This window comes from Dermochelys coriacea, chromosome 1 (assembly GCF_009764565.3).
Source record: "Dermochelys coriacea isolate rDerCor1 chromosome 1, rDerCor1.pri.v4, whole genome shotgun sequence".
Taxonomy (NCBI): Eukaryota; Metazoa; Chordata; order Testudines; family Dermochelyidae; genus Dermochelys; species Dermochelys coriacea.
The window spans coordinates 148,062,079-148,089,586 of record NC_050068.2 but is presented as its reverse complement, the minus strand read 5'-3'; the positions used below and the strand labels follow the sequence as shown (position 1 = coordinate 148,089,586).

The 27,508-nt window shown below is 38.0% G+C and overlaps 1 protein-coding gene across 10 annotated transcripts in view; it reads left to right on the top strand.

The window, feature by feature from the left end:
• DMD (dystrophin) overlaps positions 1–27,508 on the top strand; it is a 1,935,994-nt gene that overhangs the window by 1,356,210 nt on the left and 552,276 nt on the right. For all 10 annotated transcript variants that reach the window (XM_043505382.1, XM_043505371.1, XM_043505378.1 and 7 more), the window contains one exon: positions 17,327–17,562. In XM_043505382.1, coding sequence (XP_043361317.1) covers positions 17,327–17,562 — 236 coding nt within the window. The remainder of the gene's footprint in view (positions 1–17,326; positions 17,563–27,508) is intronic.

The following is a 27,508-nucleotide window of genomic DNA, read 5'->3' as shown; positions in this document are numbered from 1 at the left end:
GTGGAGGTTAAAGATAATCTAGGCATGGCCCAATATCTAAACAAATACTTTGCCTCAGTCTTTAATAAGGCTAAAGAGGATCTTAGGGATAATGGTAGCATGACAAATGGGAATGAGGATATGGAGGTAGATATTACCATATCTGAGGTAGAAGCGAAACTGAAACAGCTTAATGGGACTAAATCGGGGGCCCAGATAATCTTCATCCAAGAATATTAAAGGAATTGGCACCTGAATATGCAAGCCCATGAGCAAGAATTTTTAATGAATCTGTAAACTCAGGAGTTGTACCGAATGATTGGAGAATTGCTAATATAGTTCCTATTTTTAAGAAAGGAAAAAAAAGTGATCCGGGTAACTACAGGCCAGTTAGTTTGACATCTGTCGTATGCAAGGTCCTGGAAAAAATTTTGAAGGAGAAATTAGTTAAGGACATTGAAGTCAATGGTAAATGGGACAAAATACAACATGGTTTTACAAAAGGTAGATCGTGCCAAACCAACCTAATCTCCTTTTTTGAAAAAGTAACAGATTTTTTAGATAAAGGAAATGCAGTGGATCTAATTTACCTAGATTTCAGTAAGGCATTTGATACCGTGCCACATGGGGAATTATTAGTTAAATTGGAGAAGATGGGGATCAATATGAACATCAAAAGGTGGATAAGGAATTGGTTAAAGGGGAGACTGCAACGGGTCCTACTGAAAGGCGAACTGTCAGGTTGGAGGGAGGTTACCAGTGGAGTTCCTCAGGGATCGGTTTTGGGACCAATCTTATTTAATCTTTTTATTACTGACCTTGGCACAAAAAGTGGGAGTGTGCTAATAAAGTTTGCAGATGATACAAAGCTGGGAGGTATTGCCAATTCGGAGAAGGATCGGGATATTATACAGGAGGATCTGGATGACTTTGTAAACTGGAGTAATAGTAATAGGATGAAATTTAATAGTGAGAAGTGTAAGGTTATGCATTTAGGGATTAATAACAAGAATTTTAGTTATAAATTGGGGACGCATGAATTAGAAGTAACGGAGGAGGAGAAGGACCTTGGAGTATTGGTTGATCATAGGATGACTATGAGCTGCCAATGTGATATAGCTGTGAAAAAAGCTAATGCGGTTTTGGGATGCATCAGGAGAGGTATTTCCAGTAGGGATAAGGAGGTTTTAGTACCATTATACAAGGCACTGGTGAGACCTCACCTAGAATACTGTGTGCAGTTCTGGTCTCCCATGTTTAAAAAAGGATGAATTCAAACTGGTGCAGGTACAGAGAAGGGCTACTAGGATGATCCGAGGAATGGAAAGCTTGTCTTATGAAAGGAGACTTAAGGAGCTTGGCTTGTTTAGCCTAACTAAAAGAAGGTTGAGGGGAGATATGATTGCTCTCTATAAATATATCAGAGGGATAAATATAGGAGAGGGAGAGGAATTATTTAAGCTCAGCACCAATATGGACACAAGAACAAATGGGTATAAACTGACCACCAGGAAGTTTAGACTTGAAATTAGACGAAGGTTTCTAACCATCAGAGGAGTGAAGTTTTGGAATAGCCTTCCAAGGGAAGCAGTGGGGGCAAAAGATCTATCTGGTTTTAAGATTCTACTCGATAAGTTTATGGAGGAGATGGTATGATGGGATAATGGGATTTTGATAAGTAATTGATCTTTAAATATTCAGGGTAAATAGGACTAATCCCCTGAGATGGGATATTAGATGGATGGGATCTGAGTTACCCAGGAAAGAATTTTCTGTAGTATCTGGCTGGTGAATCTTGCCCATATGCTCAGGGTTTAGCTGATTGCCATATTTGGGGTAGGGAAGGAATTTTCATCCAGGGCAGATTGGAGACCCTGGAGGTTTTTCGCCTTCCTCTGTAGCATGGGGCATGGGTGACTTGAGGGAGGCTTCTCTGCTCCTTGAAGTCTTTAAACCATGATTTGAGGACTTCAATAGCTCAGACATAAGTGAGGTTTTTCGTAGGAGTGGGTTGGTGAGATTCTGTGGCCTCCGCTGTGCAGGAGGTCGGACTAGATGATCAGAATGGTCCCTTCTGACCTTAGTATCTATGAATCAATGAACTTCTGCAGTGCCTATTCCTGGATTATTTCCCCATATTGTCTTTAAAAGATTTCCTCAGTTCCTTTGTATTCCACATAATTAAACTCGTTTATCTCCTATAGAGTCATACTGATCCTGAGTGATTGAAACCCAGATTATGGCTTTAAAGTTCTGATCAACTTGTATACTCAGAAACTTGCTTTAGGAGTCCCTTCTCTACTGCTTATCAAATAAGGTATTATACTCCATTTACCCGCTGTGGGTGTCCCAGTCCTGAGCGAGAAAATTGGCAGAGGCTACTGTCAAGACCAGTGGCTCAGCATTTGCTGATACATATATTTTAATTATCCTTGCGGTACTTAACAGTTTGTTACTTTCACCTTAGGGATGCTTTAGCTATCATGGGCATAAAACTATGTAGATTGCTTTTCAGAAATGTGATATTTACATAATTTACCTCACTGAAATGATTCTAAGCATTGGATAGAATAATTCTTGCATCATGTTCTTTCAAGGAGCTACGTTTCCCCCCCCCCATTGAAAGCCACTGTCGGGGGTTGCGGGGGGGGAGGGAGGGGGCAACCAGGGCATTTATTTATACTGAAAGAACTGTCTTAACATCTTACTGATTAAGTTTGTGACCATGATGTTTTTTTTGTGTTGGGAAATGTGTGTCCAATAAACAGTTTAGTGGTGCTGCTGCATTTGAAAAGCCCGGGGCAGCAAGAACAGGCGAAGTAGAAATTTCCTCCTGTTCTACCCTCTGAAAAAGCCAGCTGTGCCTGAGAAAGCTAGCTGGCACTTTAAAATTCACAGTAGCAGTCTAAAGTTATGGTGACCTTCATACTGACCAATAATAGTGACCAATAATACCAATTCTAGTAATCTAGCTTGTTTTCTTTGTAATCATCTTCTCCTAAACTTCCTACTTTTCCTACAGTACTTCCTTTTAAACCTCTGTGGTTCTGGTATATGGTAGTTTCGCATTTGCATCTGTACTTTTGATTCTGCTCTCCAGCCTACTGTACATTGCAGTTTAAATCTAAATCTCATTTTGCCCAGCATCTCCACTGTTCCCCTCAATTCTCAGTCTCTGCCCATATTTCTAACTAAAAAACAAACAAACAAACAAAAAAATAGTACAGACCGACCAAAGAATCCAAAGCTACCAGACAACTCCCATGAATTCTGAAAAATTAGTAAACAATAAAAAAATATCCCACATGTTCTATATTATGGGCTCAACTGTGCAGCCACACAGTAAGATCTCTTCATCCTACAGATTGTCCTGCTGAAGTCAGTGGAACAACCTGTGTGACTAAGTGCTCACCAACATGGTAAGGATTGCCCACTCAGGCCCCAAACAATTGTCTTTCATGGAATATTCATTTCATAGTCATATGATCATTCTAGCGATTGTCATGTTACTGAATATTTCATTGTAAAGAACCATCAGACATTTGGCATTTTGTTCAAATATCAAATGATTCATTACACTAAAATATATTTCAGAGCAATAAAAGCTCATTAGACATTTATAATCATGCAATTGTTTAATCTTGAGAAAAAGTTGATATTAAATGAATGCTTAAACATTTTAAATGTTTTTCTTGTTTATTTTAAAATAATGAATGGGCCTAAATACTAAAATGTCACCAGACAAACAGATTACTTTAACCCCCTGAAAACACTGAACACTTTGAAAATGTAAAGCCCTGCTTAAGTGCCACATGAGTCAATAACTGAAGATGTCTCTCTTTTATTACTTCCCTCCATTATAATTATATATGTTCTGTCAGTGGGGGCTGAGTCTCCCTCCCTCCCTCCCTGAGAGCTTTGCAGTCTCTCTGCTCTCTCCTCTTGCTGGCTCTATGCCATTGCTTCCCTCTGGCTGACTCCCTGACATGATTTTCATTCTTTGATTCTTTGGAATTCTAAAGGATTTTGGACTTTGGAATTCTAAAGGATTTTCCAGTTTTCCTAGGTATTTAAAGCCTTTAGATCATTAACCCATTTCTTATGTACACATTAAGAACACCTCCTTGCTCTCAGTCTCATTCATGGAATGGGTTTAGGATTTAAAAAGACAACGTTTGGTGCTAATTGGCAACCTTGTTGGACACTGATATTGAATTAACCTCTCAGCCCTTGAAGAGGTCTTTTCAGAAAAAAGTTTGAGGCTTGTAGGATGATATGGGTTGGGGATACTACTACTCTTCATGTCTGTGATACACCAATTCAGGGGATAAATAAATGTATTCACTTTACAGAACTGTCAATCTGGCACTTTTCAGAAGCATTAAATTGATATAAAAGAGATTTTAAAAGAAAGCTTGTACACCCCTGCAACAGACTTCCATGCCACCTTTCCTATTTCTTTTGTGTCCTATTTCTGTGTGATAGACACATAGAATCTGGCCTTGAATTCCAGATTATGGAACTTCCACAGTAATTTGACTCCTGAGATTCAACCTTTCAAGAAGCACAAAATACACATGTATTTTCTTGGCATACTTCCATTGTATTTCAAATCCCTGGTGTAAGGTGAGAATTGGAGCCTTTATATCTGCTCTAATGGTTTGGAGTACTCTTAGAAAATATATTTATTCTCTCTCTCTCTTTCATATTCTTGTTCTTTTTTAACCTAAGCAAAGTGATATATTATTTCTGTGTTTTATTTTTCTTAACTGCGTACTTTAAGTCTTTCCCTTCTCTATGATGTAGTGGAATAGGAATGAGGAGGACTCACATTGATACAAATAAGTTTTCTATTGTGTGTTTCTCATGCTGGAAGCTTTAATGGTCTTTCTAGTTTTTGGTTTGAGCATGTAACAGGAATGACCTGTTGTTGTAGTCTTCAAATAACATTAAAAGGATGTGTTTTATTTTCTCTTCATCATGATTTGCTGCTCTAGAGCTATGAGTCTTATTGACTTGATGGCTTTTGTATTTGTGTAAGTTCATTCGGTTCCTAAAAAACTAATGGTCTTGGGAGAAAAATCTCCTTTGAGCCATATCATCCTTCACTCTCACTCTGGATAAAATATCCAGATCTGTTGTTACATACTATCAAACACTTAATTTAATTTTTCCTTATTAATTTTAATCACTTATCTATACTTCTGTAGTGAATGTGTTTGTGCAAATATGTGTATTGAGAGAGAAAAATACAAGGAAGGTGCTGTGTAGTTCTAGTATTGTTTCAGTACTTGTGGGACATAAATGCCATGTGGAAAACACCGTGTGATTGGTTTCTAAAAGACATCACTCTAAATTGGTAATCTCAAAGGTTTAACACTTCAGTCAAAATAGAAGAAATTATATCTTTCTTAATAGCAAGAACTTTGTCATAAGCTACCTTGAAGCTTTTTAATAAGGATATCACACTGGACAACGTTTCATCATCTGGAGCTTCAGATTTCTCAAAGGAGCATTTCAGCTTCTTGTTGCAAAATGCTGAGAAACTAAGCCAGAGTCCAGAGTAACAGAAGCATGTGCATTAGAAGAGAGCTTAGCCAATTCTACAAGGATCAGTTGTCATTAAAGAAAATCACTTTTAATAGCTGGCACAACATAAAAGTCAAGCTTAGCACTGTTATAAAAATAAATAAATAAATAACATTTAAAAACCCTGTTGTTTAGAGTTAGTCAGAGTTATGAATGACTCATTTTCCTCTCCAATCTCTGATCCATGTTGCAATTGGTCAGTCTCAGAGGATCCAATTGTATCTCTGTCTAGAAAGTACTTCCTCAGGAGCTAATAGTAGTGTTGTTTCCTGAAACAGAAGTCAGAAACTATTGCAGGTTTCAGAGTAGCAGCCGTGTTAGTCTGTATTCGCAAAAAGAAAAGGAGTACTTGTGGCACCTTAGAGACTAACAAATTTATTAGAGCATAATGCATCCGATGAAGTGAGCTGTAGCTCACGAAAGCTTATGCTCTAATAAATTTGTTAGTCTCTAAGGTGCCACAAGTACTCCTTTTCTTTTTGAGAAACTATTGCATGTCTTCTGCATTCAGCACCACCTTTTTTACAATGCTGAGCATGTCATTTCTGCAGTTACTTCCATGTTTGTTGGCCCAGAACCCAGACATCTGAGTTCAAAACAGGTCTTCTTCTTGCTAGCACAGTACATTAGGTAAACGTGTCAAGTTCATTTTTATATCTTAGTCAAACCACTTATACTTTTTTTCTGGTTGTTTACAAGATATTTTTATTTTATTTTAAAATCAGCTGGCACAGACAAGTGTTCTTATGCCATCACTCAGAGGAGTCTCATAAGCAGTACAGATATTTAAGTAACCCCAAGGAACTCTCTAACAGGCATTTCACCAACGAGAACAACTCATAATAAGACTCTATTAGCTCCATTTGCTGCTGTACTCCCATGTAGTTTTCATAGTATGGTTGGGGTTTTTTTGTATTTGTTTGTTTGTTTGGGGGGTTTTTTACAAGTTTTTTGACAATTTTCTTTACAACATGAAAAGATTAATGCAAATACATTACATATAAAACAATAGATATTTGTTATTCACTTTCCTATTTTTGCATGTAATAAATAATTTCAAAAGGCAAATACTATACAATCTTCTGTTTGCAGGAATCTCTTATACCATAAAAGATTAACTTTTAATGAAACATTAACATTTCAGTAGGGACATATTAGATACCTTGTGTAGATCATTAGGACTGGAATTATACCTGATTTACATGACAACACCTGAAGAAATTTAAACAATTTGGATATCACTAAATTACCCCAGGTTGTAATTTTGGAAATAAAACTAGACCGAAGTTGTTAATCTAGGAGTTCAAAAAAGTTTGGTGCTGACATGCAGTCCCCTGGAAATCTCAGAAGTAACCAGTAAATCTCGGATTATACTGTGATAGAACAATAGGTCACTGGTCTCCATAGCTATAGTTAAGGCTAAGATTTTACAGATATTTTTAGTAAAAGTCATGGACAGGTCCTGGGCAATAAAGAAAAATTCACAGAAGCCCATGACTTGTCCGTGACTTTTATTAAAAACATCCATGACAAAATGGGGAGTGGCTGTGTCCCTTCACCACCCTCAGGGGGGCTGGCTCAGAGCTCTGGGGGCCCCCACTGCTCACGGGGGCTTGGAGTTCCAAGGTCTTGCACTGCTTGTGGCGGGAGCTGTGGGGTCCCTGCTGCCCGCAGCTGGGAGCTGCAGCACCTCCCCCCCCGCCCACGGTGGCCCAGAGCTTCAGGGTAACCCCAGCACCCACAGTGGCTTGGGGAGCGTTGGGGGTACCCTGCATTTCCTAGCCACCGCGAGCAGGGCGGGTGGACCTTGCAGCTCCCAGCTGCTGGAGGCTGAAGTCACGGATTCCGTAACTTCCTGCGACTTCCATGACAAAATCATAGCCTTAGCTATAGTAAATCAATCCCTTTAATCTAGTACTTGCCTTTTCATCTATGCCTTTATAATTCATTTGGATTTTGGGACTCTTGGATTCAAAAGAAATGGCTCTATTACTCCAGGTCAGGCGTCTCACCAGTAATTGAGACAAATATTAGTGCTTATATTCTCATTCCAGGTCTCTGGAATCTACAGAAAGACCATCCCAATATACTATCAAGTGACATGTGAAGTCTATGCAACTCAGTTTTAGTCTACATAGTGATAGAAGCTGAGTGAAACCTCACTGAAGTTGGAGGACATAGTAGATGCCCATTATTCAGTAGAAATGTAAGATGCAGTTAAGAGAGTTTTTGGCATGAGATAGCTGAATCAATAGGAACCTCCATCCAAACAAAGACCAAGCAAGACTGGAGAGAAGCTGAGCTGTGTAGGTGGGGGGGGTGTTCTGCTGGGGGCTGATTGCAATTGCAGGGGGCTGGGATTTGTTTGGTAGAGGTCTGTGTGTCTGAGGGCAGTAGCAGCCAGAAGCAGACTGCAAGAGAAGCACAAGTAATATGGCCCTGAGATGAAGCCAATTGCGAGAGCTTATTGGACACACTGCTCCCTGAAAAAGAGGCTTAAAACAGTGATCAAAGAAACTTGTCTCCTGCTGTTTGATTCCTGATGTGTTCAGGGAAACGGGACTTTGTAAATAATAGAATTACATCTAAGAAATACTTGAGTCTATCATCAGATTCTCCTCTTACCAGAAATAACCCACAAGACCCTGAATATCGCTAACTGCTTGAGTCAAAAGGGGTAGCAGCCTAAAAGACCCTTTTCAACACTAATTTGAATGCAGTAAATCACAGCAGTACTGTGGCAATACTGAGACAAAACTCTAGTCAGCCTCACTGTGCTTCTCAAACATAGGCATAGCCAGCCAAGTGAAGTTCTGAATGGCTTTTGCAGTCTATCTGCAGGGCAGTTAAATGCCCTGTGACACTGCATCCCATAGTCTTCATAGAGATATTATTATGATATGATTGCCTGCCCTTAATGCTGGCTTTAATAACAACCATTGCCCCCTCTTACGAATATTCCTGGCACTGGTAACAGTGCTCCTGCACATGTATAGAAACAGATGATTACAATTCCATTATTTTCTTCATTCCCTTTCTCTGGGCTAAAATCACATATAAACAGGCAGCTTAACTATGATGTGGCATAGATATGGCATAACTATGATGTATTATGTAAGATAAGTCATGTAAGATATCATTGAAAAGGTTATGGTTTACTGACTGTGATTATCCTCTTTGTATGCAGGTATTATTTTTGTATCTGAAGTTAGGAACAGTGGCTCTATTTCTGCATTGCAAATGTGTTTATACTTGGGGAGCACCCACTAGGCAGAATGCACTCAGTCTAGATGGCTGGCTAGAAAGGACCATTAGAGAAAACAATAGAAAAACTTTATCTCCCAAGAGGGGGCCTTCCTGAGGACACTACAAAAACCTCTGACTCACAGCTGCTGTGCCATTACAGGGACATGTAACCAGGTCACCTGGTACTGGACTCCATCTTGGAATACCTCTGTTTTCCCTCTGACTGGCATGGGAACTAAGCTTTGAGACAAAGAGTTCCTGCCATATGCAAAAGCTATTTAAGGCAGGGGAGTGACATCATCATGGTTCTTCACTGTCTCCTTGCCCCAAAGAGGCTCTTGGAAACAACTGAGGAACAAGAACTGAACTGGGGGGAAGTGCTAGACCCAGGCTAAAGGGGAAAAGAATACCTGGGGTTTTTAAGCTGTAAGCAAGTGCAACTGGCCCCTTAAGAATTTTTGCAGCCTGCTTGAATCATCATTTAGGGTGAGAATTTGCTACTCATATCCATTCTCTTTAGTATATTAAGTTTAATATGCGTGTTTTGTTTGTTTGCTAGGTAATCTGCTTTAATCTGTTTGCTATCCCTTATAATCACTTAAAATCTAACTTTTGCTTTGTCTAAAACCGGGGAGTGTGAGAGTCATAACTTTGGGCAGAAAACTGTTGCATATCCTCTCCATATTGACGGAAGGGGCAAATTTCATGAGCTTACGTTGTACAGTTCTCTGTGCAGCACAAGATGGTATAATCTTGGGGTTATGCTCCAGATGGGGGAATGTGCACTTGAGCAGCTTGGGCAGTTCCTTAGCTGTAGCCTGCCTATGCAGAGCAGATCACAACTATCTGTATGTTGTGCAGCTCTGTGTGTGCCTACCTGTATGTGTGTTGAATTTTGGGGGAGGGTTTGGTAGGCTGGTCACAGTGGTACAGCGTAAAGGGAGTCCAGGTTGGTGGGTCGGGGGGCTCAATGGTACCCCAGTTCCAGGTGGCACCACAGGGGGAACCTATCACATCCCCCTCTGGTAGGCAAAAGCATGAGTAAGCTGCCTGTTTATATGTGTTTTAAGTCCAGAGAAAGGGAATGAAGAGAAATAATGGAATTGTAATCATCTGTTTCTATATATGTGTAGGAGCACTGTTACCAGTGCCCAGAATATCCATAAGAGGGAGCAATGGTTGTTATTAAAGCCAGCATTAAGGGCAGGCAATCCAGCATCAGTTTCACCTCTTGAACCAGGAGCTGAGCCAGTTCAAACTGGGAGGATGAGGGAGCTTGTTTACACGGTGGTGAGAGTTTCCATTGGACTCAGCCATATACAGAGATTGGATTCCAAGGACAATATGGTGTTGTCATGGGTAGAGCACATACCTGTAACATTTTGGTCACATAAAAAATTTCCCACTTGCATGGGCAAGCATAAAGAGAATGAGTCAACCATTAACATAGGACCATTAGCCAATAGAAAAGTTCATAGAGCAGGTTTTTCTGTTTGCTGATGTGGTTGATGCATTTGGATATTGACCGAAAGAACTGTAGTATTCATTCTGCTTTGAAAACTGACAAACTCAGATGATATAGACTACATTTCAATTAATGGTATTAACTAAAAAGTTGTCTTCAAATATCGGAGGGTAAAGAATACAGATATGTATGTGTTAAAATAAATGAGATTAACAGTTCTTTTGAAACTCTGTATTTGATACAGATTTTAGACCTATTCCACAAAGCCATTGCAAATCCAGTTTATCTGGTTAGTTTCAACTGCACTGAAGCAACGCTAAGTAGCCAGAGCAAATAGTGTGTTATGTATGTGTATGTTGGACAGTAAAGGAGTCTCTGCAAGTTTTCATAAAAAGGATACATTAGTAGTCTTATTACAAAATAGGTGTTGGGAAACATAGTTTGACTTCAATGGGCCTCTACTTATGTGGATCAATTTGCAGGATCAAGGCCTACATTTTTGAATACCAAACTTTTTTTAAGTTGTTTTCATTATAAAGATGTTTATACATTTTATTAGAGATAATTAATGTAACAATATAAAATATCAACATATTGAAAAATGAATTGTTATATGAATTTTTAATTAATTATTTTATATACAACATGTATATAAAAATTTGCATGTACGGGATCTAAAGATTTTCACTATGGACCAGTGGGCAAATTCCCATTAGCTGCTGCTACTCTAACATTTGTTATTTATTTTAGAATAAGCCATTACATTTGGTGTACCTTACTCAGTGTAGTATTTGCATATTTAATCAGAGGAATAAGAAGTTAAAAAATGGATATTTTTTAAAAAAATCTCCAATGATATCTGTTCAGTAAACATGTTAAACTTTAATAGTGAGTGCAATGTGAGGTAAAAAGTGGAGTCCTAAGAGGCTAGAAACCCCTACCTTGCAGATGAACTTGAGATAGAGCAAGAGAGAGAGAGAGAGTGTAGCGGGGACAGAAAAGAAATAAAAATGGGAACTTAATGGTTGAGGGATTAGTAATGGGCACCTTTACATTCTAAGCTGCAAATTCAAGTATGGCTTATATAGATATAATGATAATTTATATCTTTGAAAACCAGTAATGACCATATTTTCATGAAGACTACAAACCAACATCAGTACGTACTTTGCATGCCGAACTTCCCTAATGACAAATACAACCCACCCTCCCCCCCCCAAGAAAACTTTGTTTTTTGTCGTCCTGTCCTTGGCATCAGTGTGGAATACCTTGTTTTGAGACCCAATCCAAATCAATGTGACCCTCAGCATTAAGGGGTTAAAGTGAGGGTAGGATGAAATAAGATATGTTGAGATTGCTGCAGCAAATTGTGACTGACGTGTGGAATGAAAAAATCTTGTCCAGCAGAGAGAATACACACAGTTTTGTGAAGTCATTTTTTCACTATATTGTCATCTGATATTACAGATATGTAATATCCAGCTCAAAAAGAAGAAGGCAGAAAAACAAAGCATATATAGAAGTCTCTCAAGGTCAGCGTTACAGATACAAAACAAAATACAGTGTTACAAGTACAAAAAACAATAGAAAACTGAAGTATCTGTTGCTTTTATGTATTGATTCATTACAGTATAATTTCCTATGTATTTCTTTCTCTTTCCAGCAATTAGATAAAATCTGTTACTAAAAGAAATGTAAACAGAAAACTTGTTCTCCCTTTCCCCTTCCCCTCCAAATAAAAAAGAAAAAGGAATGCAACAGACCTCTAAATAGACTGTAAACATTTAAAAAGTGCAACCAAGGGCATTGCCAATAAGCCACAGGTGTGTGCTGCATGAGCAGAAGGAAATTGATAGCAATTGTGAGGAGTATAATGATTATTCCATTCTCATAATACATTCATCCTAAAGTGCACTTATGCATCTGTTGCTTTAGTAGATTTTTTTTTAAGGTAAAAAATCCACTTCTATTCAAATGATTTTAGTGCTATTCTTTATGATTTGGACAATGCTTTAGAGCAGTGATTGCCAAACTTGTTCCGCCACTTGTGCAGGGAAAGCCCCTGGTGGGCTGGGCCGGTTTGTTTACTTGCCATGTCTGCAGGTTCAGCCAATCGCAGCTCTCAGTGGCCATGGTTCGCCACTCCAAGCCAATGGGAGCTGTTGGAAGTGGCGGCCAGTACGTTCCTCAGGCCGCGCCACTTCCAGCAGCTCCCATTGGCCTGGAGCAGTGAACTGCAGCCACTGGGAGCTGCGATCGGCCAAACCTGCGGACACGGCAGGTAAACAAACCGGCCCAGCCCACCAGGGGCTTTCCCTATACAAGTGGCAGAACAAGTTTGGGAATCACTGCTTTAAAGGAGACAAATTTTCTCTGTATAAAGAAGGATATTGCTAAGAGCCAATCCAAATAATTGAAGATTGCCGCCTAGGAAAGATGACAAGTGTCAACTTAGTCTGAAGCAGCTAATAATAATAAATGTTACATCATTCATTTCTTACACTGATGTACATTTAGCCATGAACCAAAATCACATTGACAACAGATAGTATTTCTTATTTCTATGGGATAAGAAGAATAACTCATAACACTTTCCATTTAATTATTTCCGTATTACAACAACATTTTGCTCCCGTTTCTCTATTTTTCTCTGAGATTTTTAACTGCCCCCCAGTGCTGCCTCTGTTTGACATTCATTTGGTTTAAATGTCTTCGAGACAATGAGCAACCCTCCCTTTTGCGGGATCCAGGAGCAGGTAAAAAGAGCCTTCATGCAAGCTGAGGATACAAACAATACAGTGCACACTTAGATCATGACACCTCTCCTCCCTGCCATGCCATGTGATACCCCCTGCACCCAGTAGGTGGAAATGGATAGTCTGTACTCCGTTTGCCCCATGTAAGCAAGAAGGGGAACAGAGCTGGACAGAAGCAGCTCAGCAATTTTTAAAAGGAGCTTCACTTACATTTTAAATACTGGAGCCAAATTCAGCCCTGGAATAACTCTATACTTTTAATTACACTGGGGACGAATTAAGACATGAACAGATTTGACCCAATGTTGTTAATGATTACTTAGAGGCCTGTGTGACTTAAAAAACCCCAAAAACTGTGGTCCTACATGTCATCCTTTTTTCTTTTGTGACCAAAATGACAATATTGTCTGTGACTGTGGAAGCATTTGTATCATGTTAATTTTTATGATGTCATATAAATAACAAACTGTGAACCTCTTGCATGGTCAGGGAGGAAAGTCACTATTTTTTGTTATATGTGTTTTTCAGTTAACACAAGCTGTTTTCTAAAATGATTTTCAAGAACTAACAATTAAATCATAACTTATGCTTCACTGATTTTTTTTTCATTTAAGCATAGAAAGAAAAAAGTGCAAATAATGCACTCGGATATTGAACTGATACATGTGGTATAAATGGATGGATAGATAGATTTAACTGCAGTAGCAGTTAAAAATTAACCATTTAAAAATTAACATTTGCAACAGTCACTGTACCAAAGTAACTGAAATACCATGCCATTTCCCTATATTTAGAATAGGAAATAATTATGAAATATTAGCACATTTCTAACTATTCAGATAGTAGATATTACATTATTTAATCGTACAGATGAAACATTGTGTTTTTCCTGAATTTATAAAATGTTAATTTAAAAATATTTATATCAAAACACATTTTTCAACGTTTCAGTTAGTGTAGAGTAATTTACAATATAGATAGTTGTAAATTGTCCAGGCTTTCGGAGTCATTAATTGCCACTATATTGAGTAATGTGTTTTAACTATTCCAAATAAAGTAGGCCAATCTATTCAAAACAGCCATAAGAAGTAAATATTACAATGTTTTTACAACTTTCAGAGTAGCAACCGTTTTAGTCTGTATTCTCAAAAAGAAAAGGAGTACGTGTGGCACCTTAGAGACTAACAAATTTATTTGAGAATTATCTGATCATTATTCTCAAATTAACTGGCAATTTAAATGTGAACTTCAACCTATCGATTGAATTTTTTAGTCCAGACTGTAGCTCTTCTGGAAGGAATAAACATAGATGTGTAAACTGTCTCAGTGGCCCATATTCCAAATGGACCAAGTTTAAACTACAATAAAACAAACAAAAAACAACATCTTGGTCTTACCTAAGTGGGGCAATGATGCCTCTTTGCTTTCTGAAGGCAACATACACCACAGACAGCCTTTCTCAGCGCAAGAACTAGCCTGTCTACAAAAAACAAAATTCACCTTTGTCCTTTTGAAAAACTTAAATCCAGTGCCCAATAACTGTTTTGCATCTGAAATGCAAGAAACTGCAAGTGGCACCACCCAAGGCTTAATTCTAGCTCTCATGGCTCTGACATTGTGCCATTTAGGCTATTGAATCAGGTAGTGGCTCTGCAGCTACATTGCAAGGGAGTTATTCAGATTTTCTGGGGGTTTTTTAAAGCGTCAAGTCCTAATACATCAACCTCCTGTACTATTTTATCCATTTTCTTCTTATGATGGAGTTACATTTTAACACAATAGGGCAGTAATCTATAAATGTATTTTAATACATCTGAGTGAGCCTTTTGGGAACACACTCATTATAATAATATGAGGTCTTCACCTTTAAAAATACTTTGGAAATGTAGTTTTCCAATCGGTAGTCGTGCTAATAGGTTTTGTGGCTGTCTTTTGCTTTGCCAAACTGTATGTATAATAGCAACTTAAAGCATAAATTGCCTTTCTATGATTAACTGCGCGCACGCGCACACACATACACACACACCCAAATTCTCTGTGCAGCCAGTTATCGATCTAATTTTTGAATGATAAAAGCACAACTAAGGGACAGATGCTTCACGTTTAAAATGGTGCACTAGCAATGTAGAGCCATGTAGTACTCTTAGGCATGAGTTACCATGAGTAATTATGCTTTCATAACTTTCCATTGAGGGTCATTTATGTTTACCTGTCTTACAATGAGAATCCAGTGAACCATTCCTGATACGAACACTACTATCCTAAAACCTGTTCCTTCGCTCCAAGAATCCCCTCCATCTAAGCATGGATGTGAATTTATATGCTGTCTGTGTAGCAGTTGACTCAAGTCAGATATTGAGTAGTTCTTTGTTGTCATCTTTTAAAGGACTTATATATGAAATTGCTGCATTTGTCAGTTGTTGCTAGTTCCATTAAACCAGTCTGTATGTTTAGGACCTGGCCCTGTGTAAGTAAATATTTACTCACGTGAGTTGTCCCACCAAGTGAAGATAAGATACATTATACTATTAAATCATGCAGCAAAATAAAGACTGTAAGTACCTGGCACTTTATGTTGTCATTTATTTTCACCTGTGTGATGTTTGTCTAAAATGCTTCCATTCTGATTATTTACCATTTTACACATACTTTGCACAGTGGTAAATGAGAATGCATGTTGTCAGGCAGTGGGGATGCAAGTCCTAGATGTTTGTTTATACAATTACTTATTATTTTCTTTATAAACAAATACGAAGGTCAGTTATATTTTGCAAAAAGAACAGGAGTACTTGTGGCACCTTAGAGACTAACAAATTTATTAGAGCTTATGCTCTAAACAAGTACTTCTGGTTTTTTTGCGGATACAGACTAACACGGCTGCTACTCTGAAATCAGTTATATTTTGATTTCCCTATATGGACTAAACAATAACGCCTGTTCCAGGAGGTAGGCATCTTAACAAGAGATCAGAAATACAATCAAGTTCAAACAAGCAACCAAAGTAGCAACCAAAGGCCTCTCTGTGCCCCAAAACATCATACGCACCAACAAAACTAACCTAGCTCCTGCAAAACACTAATGCCCCTAATAAATAAAATAAACGCCCCTATTGAGAACCCTGAATCTCTTCAGTAATTTGCATATATTGATGAACTATGCAGATTCAGTCATCAGAATCAAATAATTTTAGATGAGCAGCAAGGAAAGAATTCTAAAATGGAGAGACCCATAAGTGAATTTCCCTTGCCAGCAGATTCTTCTCTTATAAACATTTTTGCTAATCACCGCTAATATAATGTGGGAACATGTATAATGCTGCAAGTGAGATCAGAGTCCAGTTGTTTTAGGTGATGAACATATACACTTTAAGAAACAGCCTGTGCCCAGAAAAGTTTACAATCTAAATAATCAGACAAAGGGTGTGAGAAAGGAAGTTTTTTTAACCCCATTTTACATGCACACACAATATATCCCCTCCCCATAATGTTTCAATAGAAATTTTCCAATGAGGTAACCACCAATGACGTTCTTATCCTGGCCTGTAATATTGGAGGGTAGTCCCCATTCATTCCTAGTCCCACCCACAATTATGCCCAGGAAATAAGAGCAACCCATTCAAAGAGGTGAATAAAATGCAGCTTCCCCCTGTCTTTGCTGAGACTCTAACCTCACAAAAAACAAAGATGGCCCAACCAACCAATCTCTGATCTGGGTTGTCTTGTAGTCTATTTTCCCTGAGTCCCACATCTGTAAGTGTCACTCCCATCACAACCTTCACAGAGTACAGACTGTTCTTACTGTTGTAGCAAAAGCAGCCAACACGATGATAAATGGAGGGAGAGACAATCCCAGTTTCACTGGTAATTCAAGATTTGAGGGGTAGGGTGTAGGTCACAATGGCTTGGTCACTACTGGAACAACAGATTTTTTTATCCAAACTAAACAGGGCGTGATGTGCAGCCCAGGCTTTCAGGGAGCAGAGTACTTCAGTGACCATGCATTTGGGGGTTGTGATTACACAGGGGGTATTCCTGATACTGCCTTTGTCACAGCTGGGATGGGGTGAGCTCTTATAGGTAAGTTGGGTATGGGGGGCTGAGGGGAGAGGCTGGGTATATGTATATAAATTCATGTGATTTGTTTTATTTGCATTTTCACATTTCAAGTGAGCAAAATATTACAAATGGTACAAATAATTACCTTTTCAGTGACTGAACTATGTTACTGAAATGAGCAATTTATCATAGTCCCTTTATCCAATAATGTCAACATTTTTTTTTAAAATTTTCAGAAACTTCTGGTCAAACTGTTACTGTGGTTACACAAACCGTGGTAACCAAGGAAACCACCATCTCCAAAGTAGAAATGCCATCTTCCTTGCTTCTGGAGGTGCCAGCTCTGGCTGACTTTAATAAGGCCTGGGCAGAACTCACTGACTGGCTTTCTTTACTGGATCGAGTGATAAAATCCCAGATAGTGACAGTGGGTGATCTTGAGGACATCAACGACATGATCATCAAACAAAAGGTATGAGAAACATTTAGACATTGATTTTTGCGGTTGAAAGCCTGTAACAGCTATTAAAAAGGTAATCATTTCAGCAGGGAACATAAGAGGAAACATTTAGGTTAAGGTGAGTAGCATACAAATTCCACAGTTAATCTGTTTTAAATTGACGTCTAGGATTTGAATTTTAAAATAACTGAAAAAAGAACAGAATAGTTTTTTTCATAATGAAAACTGCATTTAACCGAGTATCAGAATGTTCCCTTTTATGAACATGTGTGTGCCACAGCAGTGAAATCAGATCTGTCTGTCTATCTTATTTGTAATGCACCCATCATTATGGTGTCAAAGGCTAAGGAGTCAGATATGGAACACAAAACGAGGAAGGAAATATATAGAAAGATCCATGATGTAAACAGAGAAAAAAATAAACTGTTCTGTACCTTTTTCATGTTTGAGTGTTTCTGTAAGAACTTTCTGAGAGGCTTATATCCTGCTGTCATCCTGTTATGAAAAGCTCCTCAGTCCCTTTATACAAAATAATAGCTTATTAATGCAAGTGTTTTGTCAGCAAACTGCGTAAGTATTAGTCATCTTTGAAAACACACACAAATATGGAAATACATGTGCATAAAAAAAGCAAAACTTTAACTTCACCAAATCTGTTGCAATAAAAGTAATTTGTTATTACATAGCCTGAAAGTAATTACCTGCCTTACAGATTTAACAGTGTTCAATATAAAAGATTCAGCTTGCCTGTGCAAAACTTTAAGTGCTAAACTTCCATTCATTTGAGCTCTTGTAAACTGAATTTATGGCTTTGTATTATAAAATATTCCTCTACTTCATTCTCCAAAAATGAAGCCTGATTATTGCAGAGGAGAGAAGTTAAAATTCCTTTTTTATTTAAAGAAAAAAAGAAAATAGAAAGGAGAAATTGTGTATGATCTTTCTCTTAAACAATTCAACAAGAGAAGGATTTATTTAAATACATAACCAGCTATGTCCTTTCCTGTTTCTTTTTTGTGTATTTCACTTTTCACAACTTGTGATTATTTGACATAGGTTGTTTTCCCCCCCAGATACTTTTATTTTGTATTTCCTTCCTGAGGTAGCAAAAGGTTTTGGTATTCATCTCTAACAGTGATTATAGGGCCGGTCAATATTTTCAGAGCAAATCTGTACCATTTCTTAAGAATGTCATAATTGTATTAGGTTTAACATAGTGTACTACAGAAACTAGATAAAAATAATTTTAAACAGTTTCAAAACATATTATTTTGGCCTTTTTCTAAGTGACATGAAGCCCAAACAACAGACATGTTAGATGATTAAGATTTTTGTACTTTTTGTAAAACCTTAGATTGAAAAGGTACATGTTGTCAAATACTTCTTTTTAAATGATCTGATCATTTTGATATTTAAATAGTAATAGCCAAAGTAATAAATCCTTAAATTTACATGACTGTAATTTTGGAAGGAAAAACCCAACTAAATAAGCATATTGTCCCTATATACTTTAGCAGATTGGTATAATAATCTAAAAATAGATCCTAAGGAGCTGTTATAATCTGTCAGGTTAATAATAGTCTGCAAATAAAGTTGAATTTTTACAATACAGTCTATCATTTATCAGGTCAAATATACATCTTTACAACAATGATCTGTTGTGAAACCTTCAAAATTTATTGAGTTTCATAAATCACATTTTCAGAATTAGCCTGCTATCAAAATACTTACTTTATTAAGAGCTATTATCCCATAAAAAATGAAAGTTGCCACTTTTTCCTATGTACACTAAAATATAGATCAGTAGATGAAAATATCAAAAATACATCCTGGTATTACTTTATATTTGGCAGTCTAGGGCTTCCAGCGAACATTGCCTATTATTCTTTATGATCTGTACGGTACCACACTTTTTTCCCTTTTATTGAAAAATTTACAGGGCAGGACTATTTTGGTTGGCAGTTGAGATTCTTTCTATTCTTTTTAGCCACCATAAACTGTCTGGGTTCTAATTTCATAGATATATAATTATTATTTCTCCAGCTAAACTCCAGAAGAATTTTGAAACATAAATGTTCAAGAACCATAATACTTTTCCTTGCTCTGTGTTAATTTACCAGATTTTAGCATTGTGAAGTGTAGTTAATCAATAGCTTTTCACTGCTCCATCTTATTTCTTAGAGAGTATCTTCATGTGGACTTAAGTCTTCCAAAGAATATGCTCATTTTGCCTACACTGTACGCCTCTGTCTTTCCTTATCTATGCCTTCATCTACTCTAGACTTCTTTAGGAGTCTGAAATCTTCACTCATGGTGATCTCCTTTACTAACAAAAATGACATCTAATGATATCCACCATTTTCTCTAGAGCACCATAATTCTGAGCAAAATTCTACGTCTACATGTTTTAAAATTAGCCAGTCTACATCTCTGTTTGAGTCTATCTAAACGTCTATTTATCCAGTATAATGCAGTTATAGCTATCTATCTGTCAACCAAAATACACATCCTATTTTTCATTAGTAATTGCCAAGGTTGTGGTACTGTAAATTCCACCTGAGAATCCATGTCTCCTGACTCTCAGTCCTGTGATGACCATGAGAGCAGATATATTGTCCTTCACCTGGGACAGAAAGTCATCAAACCTGATTCTGTTCCTAACTGTATCACCGAATTGTTATATGAATTTAGCCACATAATTTAGCCTAATAGTTTCAGGACTGACAACTAATTTTAGGTGTCCCAATTTTGTGGTTCCCAAATTGATATGAATAAGGCCTGCTTCAGGAGCTGCTGTGCAACCACAACACCAAGTGAAGTAAATATGAGCTGTGGATGCTCAGCTACACTGAAAATCGGTCAAAGGTGATTGAAATTGAACACCCAAAATTAGTATCCGCTACTGAACATGTTGTCCACTTAATTTCTATATGCCTCAATTTCTTTACCTATAAAACAGGGATGAGAGTACTTACCTCACAGGGGGTAAGGCACATTGTGATTGTGCACATGGATTGTTGCATCAACGCAAAGCCTATAAACCTCAAAATCCGGCTCTGTGTGGGTGAACTGATTTATGGTGCTGCAATTTTGGGGGATCCAACCCAAGATTTCTTAAGTGCTGAGTATCACCCTGTAAAAATTGGGTCTCATAAAGGTGTCTCAAATTAGGCATCCAAAAATAGACACACACAAAACTTTTGAAAATGTTGGCCTTTTTTATACCTTGCTCTAAAAAGAGGAAACAAGTCTTTGTTTTATTTCTGCATCTTTCCTTTTAAAAGAAAGAAGAAATTTTCTTTAATAAATATAAAAGTTAAATAATATTTTAAAGAACCAAAAAAGAAAATCCTCCATAAATCTGGCAGTACATGTAAAAGGGTAGTTTCCAAATTGTCCAAGTAAAAACAAGTGACCTTAAGCTGTCCTTTCCTCCACAACAGCACATAATGTTATTGAGACTAAATCTCTAGGGGCATTTTGCTCAGGTTCATTTCACTCTCATTGAGTCACAAGATCAAAAACACTAACCCTGCCACATTTATGAAGGAAAAACATTTAAGACATCATTAGCCCTCAAGTGAACTTTGCTTGAAAGTGGTCCCAATGAATTGGAACTATGAATGGTTACAGTAATAAAGTATCAAGTACAGAGCTTGCATGCATGCGTGTGTGTGTGTGTGTGTGTGTGTATAACAACAAAAACATGATCTGGCCTTAGTGTTACAAGAAGCAGTAAGACTTTAAAATATAGTAAGCAATGCATACGTCGTGTAGAGAAAGGACATTTGCATCATAGCACAAAGGTATTATAATATCTAATAATTTCATCCTGTTTCCCATATTTCTTTCAAAAATATGAGTGGGACCAGATTTTTTGCTGTAATAATATATCATTCTTTAATGCAAGTCTACTAAAGTATTTTTAGAAGTACATAAATACATAGTCCTCTTCTGTATAGTTTAAGAAACAGACACTTTAAAACCCACAGAAAAAAATTAATATTGGTATAATAGTTTTAATTACTTTGCCATGTATTCATCAAGGGAAAACTACTGTACTGTACACTCTAACACAAAGGATTAATCTTTTGCAACAGTTGGGAGTTCAAAGCTGTGATATGAGCAGCATATTGTCTGAAAACTGACTGACAAAACAGAATTATATGGAATTTGTCTTTCCTAACCTGGTTCTATGGCTAAAGTTGAGGAAAATGATGAAAATAAATAACATACTAATATGTAGACTGCTGAGAGAATCAACCTAATAAAGTTCAATTCAATTGGTTTCAAATGATGCTTCATTTTATTCTCATGACTTCAGAGCAGTCAGAAAGATCTGGACTCAAGTAACAGTTTATTTTCTTTGTGAAAGAGGAATGAGTGGACACAGACATAAACTTTTTTTCCCTCTGCTTTATTATGGAAAGGTAGTAACTTCTCCAGAGTTAAGGTGTCAACAAGCTATCTTATAAAGCCCTGTTTGTCGTCGTCATAAATATAACTTGGAAAATGTTTGTCCTATAATTTGTCATATTTCCCCTGAAAGCAGAGGAGAATGTGCAAAGTTTAAAGACAATTAATCACACTATTTTTGAGTTATAGATCATTAAAATGTAAGGCTCACTTGAGATTTTAACTTTTGTCTCATGTTTCTTTGTGTTCCCCTACTTCCAAAACAACTTTAGACTTTTCACATAGTTAAATCTCATTGAAAACACATGTGCCAACTGCATTTAAAGAAAAGAGCTTTTAATTTAGCAAAGTTATTAATGAGTTTCATTGTGGGTTGTTTTGGGTCTAATCCTGCGCCCACTTTTGCTATCAACTTGTGAGGCAGCAGGATCGATCAGGCACAATATGTGTGTGAACATTCTGCCTTCTATTTAGTAGCTGCAGCTTTGAAACAAAGTCAAGGCCCTTCTATAGCTAATAGAAGTGTTCCATTAATCTGTATGCTTTGGAACTGCAGAGCTAACGTTATTATGGAGAGCTGCTGGTATCTCCATAATTAAAGTTGGAACCACACTGGCATTATATGATTAATTCTGGTCCCATTAAATAGCTAATTTTGTTCCCCCTTTTAACTCGGGGGGGGGGGCAACAAAGAGAAAACAAAGCAAAATCCTCATGTTTTCAAATGTTTAGAGTTAAGTATTATTGACAACTAGAATGTGTCTGAAATCTTTAATTAAACTGTGTGTGTACTTTCTGAAATTAAAAGACTTGATGTGGCTCCTTTTTTATTTTTTTTCAAATAGTCTGATGTTTCTTCTTTTTACCCAATGAAATTACATTACATCACAAAATTGGAAATACAGGTAGATTTTGATATTGTCTTATAAAAGAGGCAGTTTTCAAGGGCAAGAATAGTAAAATATTTAAGAATTTGAACATTTGAAAACTAGACACAATTTTCAGTCAGTGAAGGAGATGGAGAAAAAATAACACCAAACAAAAATTCAGGGCTAAGGTGATTGTTTTTACCACTGACCCTTGATCTGGCCAGCCTAGTTTTCAGACAGTGGGGCGTGGCAGGGGAGGGAAGAAAAAAATCCAGGATCTGATACAATTATTCATGTATTCTACAACAAATAACCACTTTATTTAAGGTTTTAGAGTAGCTGCCATGTTAGTCTGTATTTGCAAAAAGAAAAGGAGTACTTGTGGCACCTTAGAGACTAACAAATTTATTTGATCATAAGCTTTCGTGAGCTACAGCTCACTTCACTGAATGCATCCGATGAAGTGAGCTGTAGCTTACGAAAGCTTATGCTCTAATAAATTTGTTAGTCTCTAAGGTGCCAGAAGAACTCCTTTTCTTTTCACTTTATTTAAGGGGAACGTGTGCCAAACTCTTTTCAAGATGTGTAAATGAGATAACAGATTTTAAGAGCTCTAGATTAATTAGGAAGTTCATGGAAGCAATATCCTGGTCTTTGAGGTAGGAGAGCCAAGTTTTCATTGATAGACTACAGCGCTCCTCAGATTGTTTGAAACCTCTGTACTTAGGCAATGGAAAAATTAGGGTTAAGGATGCCCATCCTTTTCTGTTGATTGGTTTGAATTTACAGATGGAGGGAGCACACCATGGTCTGTGAAGAAGTTGGATGTCATTTGAGAAAAATAGAGAGGAGCATAGCACCAAGTTTCTGATTATGAGAGATGGGGAGGAAAGTAGAGTTGAGAGTGATAATTAAAAAAGTAGGGAAAGTTAATGGTTTATTACGTACCTTGTTTACAGATATTACCTAAAAAAGAGACAAAATTAGCATTTCAGTAGGTAATTTTTTTCCCCCTGGCTTTGGGCATAGTTCTGTGATATGTATTTTATTACTAGTAGTGTTTACTAAGTACTGTGTATACACCTGAACACATGGCATCATCACAGTTCTGTGGAATACATTGTTACCTTTGCTCAGAAATTTTCTATCTAAACTGTTTTGAACTGACTTTTTTTTAACAAAACAAAATATCATGAAAAGTATCTGCTTTCGTCAGAAAACTTAATTTTGTTTTTATTGAAAAAACAATATTTTGTTTTGGAAATGCTGACCTGGTGCCTCATGAGAGTTTGGTAGCCTCATGTCCCCATCTTCTGTATGGGCCAGGCTCCATGGCGGGAATACGTTTCCCATGATGCACAATAGCCAGGGATTGCTATGATGCACTGATTCTCCTCTCTGAGAGAAGAGACCTTGTTGCATTATCAGACATACAGGCTGACCAGTCAGCCCAAAGCATAGAGGAGAATGGGAGCTTGAGGCAATGGAACTACAATACCCATGCCATGAGGTGATGCAGCAGCATTTCAAAATTGAAATGTTCATGTTTTGTCTGAAGTTTTTTTATGTTCGAATTTCTCCTAAAAAATTGAAATGTTCTGTGGAAATTTAGACTAAAATGAAATATTTTTCATTTTCTTTAAAAATTTCAGCAAAAAACTCCCACCGTCTTCAGCCAGCTCTGTATAGTATTTGCAAGGTACATTTAATGGCCAATTTTTCAAAATCACGATCACTTTTTGCAGGAGCCAGTTGCACTTCCTAAGTTTAAACTCAGTTTTGTATCTACAGTTGATTTGCAGGGTATGAATCTAGGTACTTGCACACATTTAACTATCTAATTATGGGTCAAATCATGTAGTTAGAGGCAGAGGCATAGACACTCAGCTTTGTCCCGGTAATTCATATTGCATATAATTTTATTAGTATTAATGCCAGCAAGGCCTCAGCGCTTTTGAAAATGCAGTCCTTCATTTCCTGGAGATCTATGGAGCACGTTCAGAATAGTGACATATCTGTGTGACTCTCATGGACAGTTCAGCACCTCCTCACGTTTTGCATGGTACCGAAAGGCTCAACAGGAAAAGGTGTGGCCCATGTGTGCATGTGGTGTTAAATTGTCCATTAATACACACTAAGGGAAGAACCTTCCCTGAACCAGACTGAATTCAGGTGGAGTGCAGGCAGTTTGGGAGTGAAAACTCGCCCTTTCTAATCCCGCTTTAGAGAGAAAGACTGTACCATAACTCCCAAAGTGATGTTGCTCCAGTCTATAGGTCAGTTCAAATGTAAACAAACAGTCTGGTTGCCCACTAGTGCATTACCCTGACGGGACGCAGGTTGCCCACCACTGCTATAGGTTGTATTAGCAGTCTCAACCTCTTCTGTGCCGGTTGCAGGGTGCACTGTGGCCTCTGGATCTGCATAAACGCCGATCTGCAGACACCCTCTGGACCCATCGTTGGCCACACGTATCCTGTCTCCAAAGGAGAGGTGGGACTGAAATCAGTTCTGCAGCATGCAGTGGATGCATAGGCATTCCTGTGCAGCTGCTCTGCTAGCTGCACCTCACTGCCGCCCCTATGCGGAGTATAAGGGGTGTGGAGAACCTTGAGCCAATCCTCTTCAGCAGGGCAAATTTTGCCTTGGGTCCTTTCACCTGGGGGATTAGCGCTATCATTTATGCTTAGTTCAAAGCATTACTGTTGTTCTGTTTAACATGAAATAGCTAGCAGAATTATTTTGAGACTATGCCATGCTGTTAGACTTCTTAAATTAAATGTTATTCTAATTTATCATAAATACTGGAAGGCTGGTTTGTGTGTTTGAAGCAAATAATATACTAATAACCAAGTGGCATTCTAAATACCCTTAAAAAAGAGTTAGAATATAAGATTTTTTTTTCAAACATTTTAGCATTTTTATAAAACACAGCAGAATGAAAGAATTTCTACCAGTCCTTAAGCTTACCATTAAAGGGTAGAAATGCAGCATGATATGCTAGAGGGACTTGTATCCAAAAGAAAGCTGAGTCTTAAAAAGGAAAACTGCCATCAATCTGAAAATTGGATCTCCTGGGATATAGAATATATGCCAGAAGACTCCTTTTTATTACTCTATAGCCATAAAGAAAGCCAATATTTTAAAATCGTTTGGCCATCTCATTATGACATGACAGAGAATAGATGTGGGTTTTGCAATAATAAAAAAGTCACTCAAACAAATTTCTCTGGAAAAGTGTTTAGCAGCCACTTCCTTATTTCTCTGAGGTGTTCAAACATTGGTACATGCAATATCTTTTTATCTCTAAGGACCTGATCCAAAAGTCATTGAAGTGAATGGGAGACTTTCCACTGATTTCAGTTGGTTTTGGATGAGGCCCTAAGCATCAGTTTGAAACAAAAATAGGTTAATAATGGCTGAAGGTCACTTCCCTCCAATTATTGTTTGTAGGTCTGTTGTTAAGTGAATGTATGATCTCAGTCCATTTCCGATCCATACGTTTATGTTCAAAAGGAAGCCATCATGTTTGGCACAAATTGGCAATGCTGTTAGCCACAGCAGAAAGGACATTAAGAGTGAATTTTCACTGATTTCTCCAAGTCAGCACTGAGGCACATTTGCATGTCAATGATTAGAAACTTGTACCACCACTGTCAATGCTGTATCTATTCTGTGGGTAATAGATTTTTTCCCCGTAGTTCCTTGTGTGACCTATTACATGAGTATAAAAGCTTCAGTTCAGTTCACCACTTCATTAGGACTGCTCACTTGTCTAAAGTTGCTGTTGGCATTATTATTATTATCCATTTATGTATTTATGTTATATTAGTGCCTAGAGGCCGCTGACCCACTGTGCTAGACACTGTACAAATATATAACAAACAGCCCCTGACCTGAAGAGATTACAATCTAAGTGTAAGACAGCTGGTAGTTAAAACAAACTGATGGGGTGAAGCACAAAGAAACCATGAAACTATATTAGTCAGCACAAGAAACAGCGTTCACAGCAAATCAGGTGCCTTACAATTGATCAGGTTTTTTTATAGGCATCCATCACAGCAGAGAAGAGAGTATATGAAGCAGAACAGTGAAATGGCTTTGTGAATATTTAAGGAGAGCTCCTCCCATGCATAGCGGGAGCAAAGAGAGAATGTGTGATGGTGCTTCTTGGAAAGTTTTAAAATTTGGCTGTCAAGACTGGCTACATTTGTGGAAAAAAGGTGGGAGTCAGTGTCTTGATACTGTTCAAGAGATGATCAATGGAGTGGAGGGTAGGAAATGAAGTTGCCCTAAAAGTGCTTGTTTAGACTTTAAATGCTATAGCGGCACAGCTCAGCAGCTGTAGCATTTCAGTGTAGACCAGGGATCGGCAATGATTGGCACGTGGCTCGCTAGGGGGCTGGTTTGTTTACCTGCCGCGTCTGCAGGTTCTGCTGATCGCGGCTCCCACTGACTGCGGTTTGCTGCTGCAGGCCATTGGGGGCTGCAGGAAGTGGTGCGGGACAAGGGATGTGCTGGTCGCAGCTTCCCACAGCCCCCAGTGGCCTGCAGTGGTGAACCATGGCCAGTGGGACCCGCGATCGGCCGAACCTGCAGATGCGGCAGGTAAACAAACCGGCCCGGCCCGCCAGGGGGCTTACCAAACGTTGCCGATCCATGGTGCAGACTGT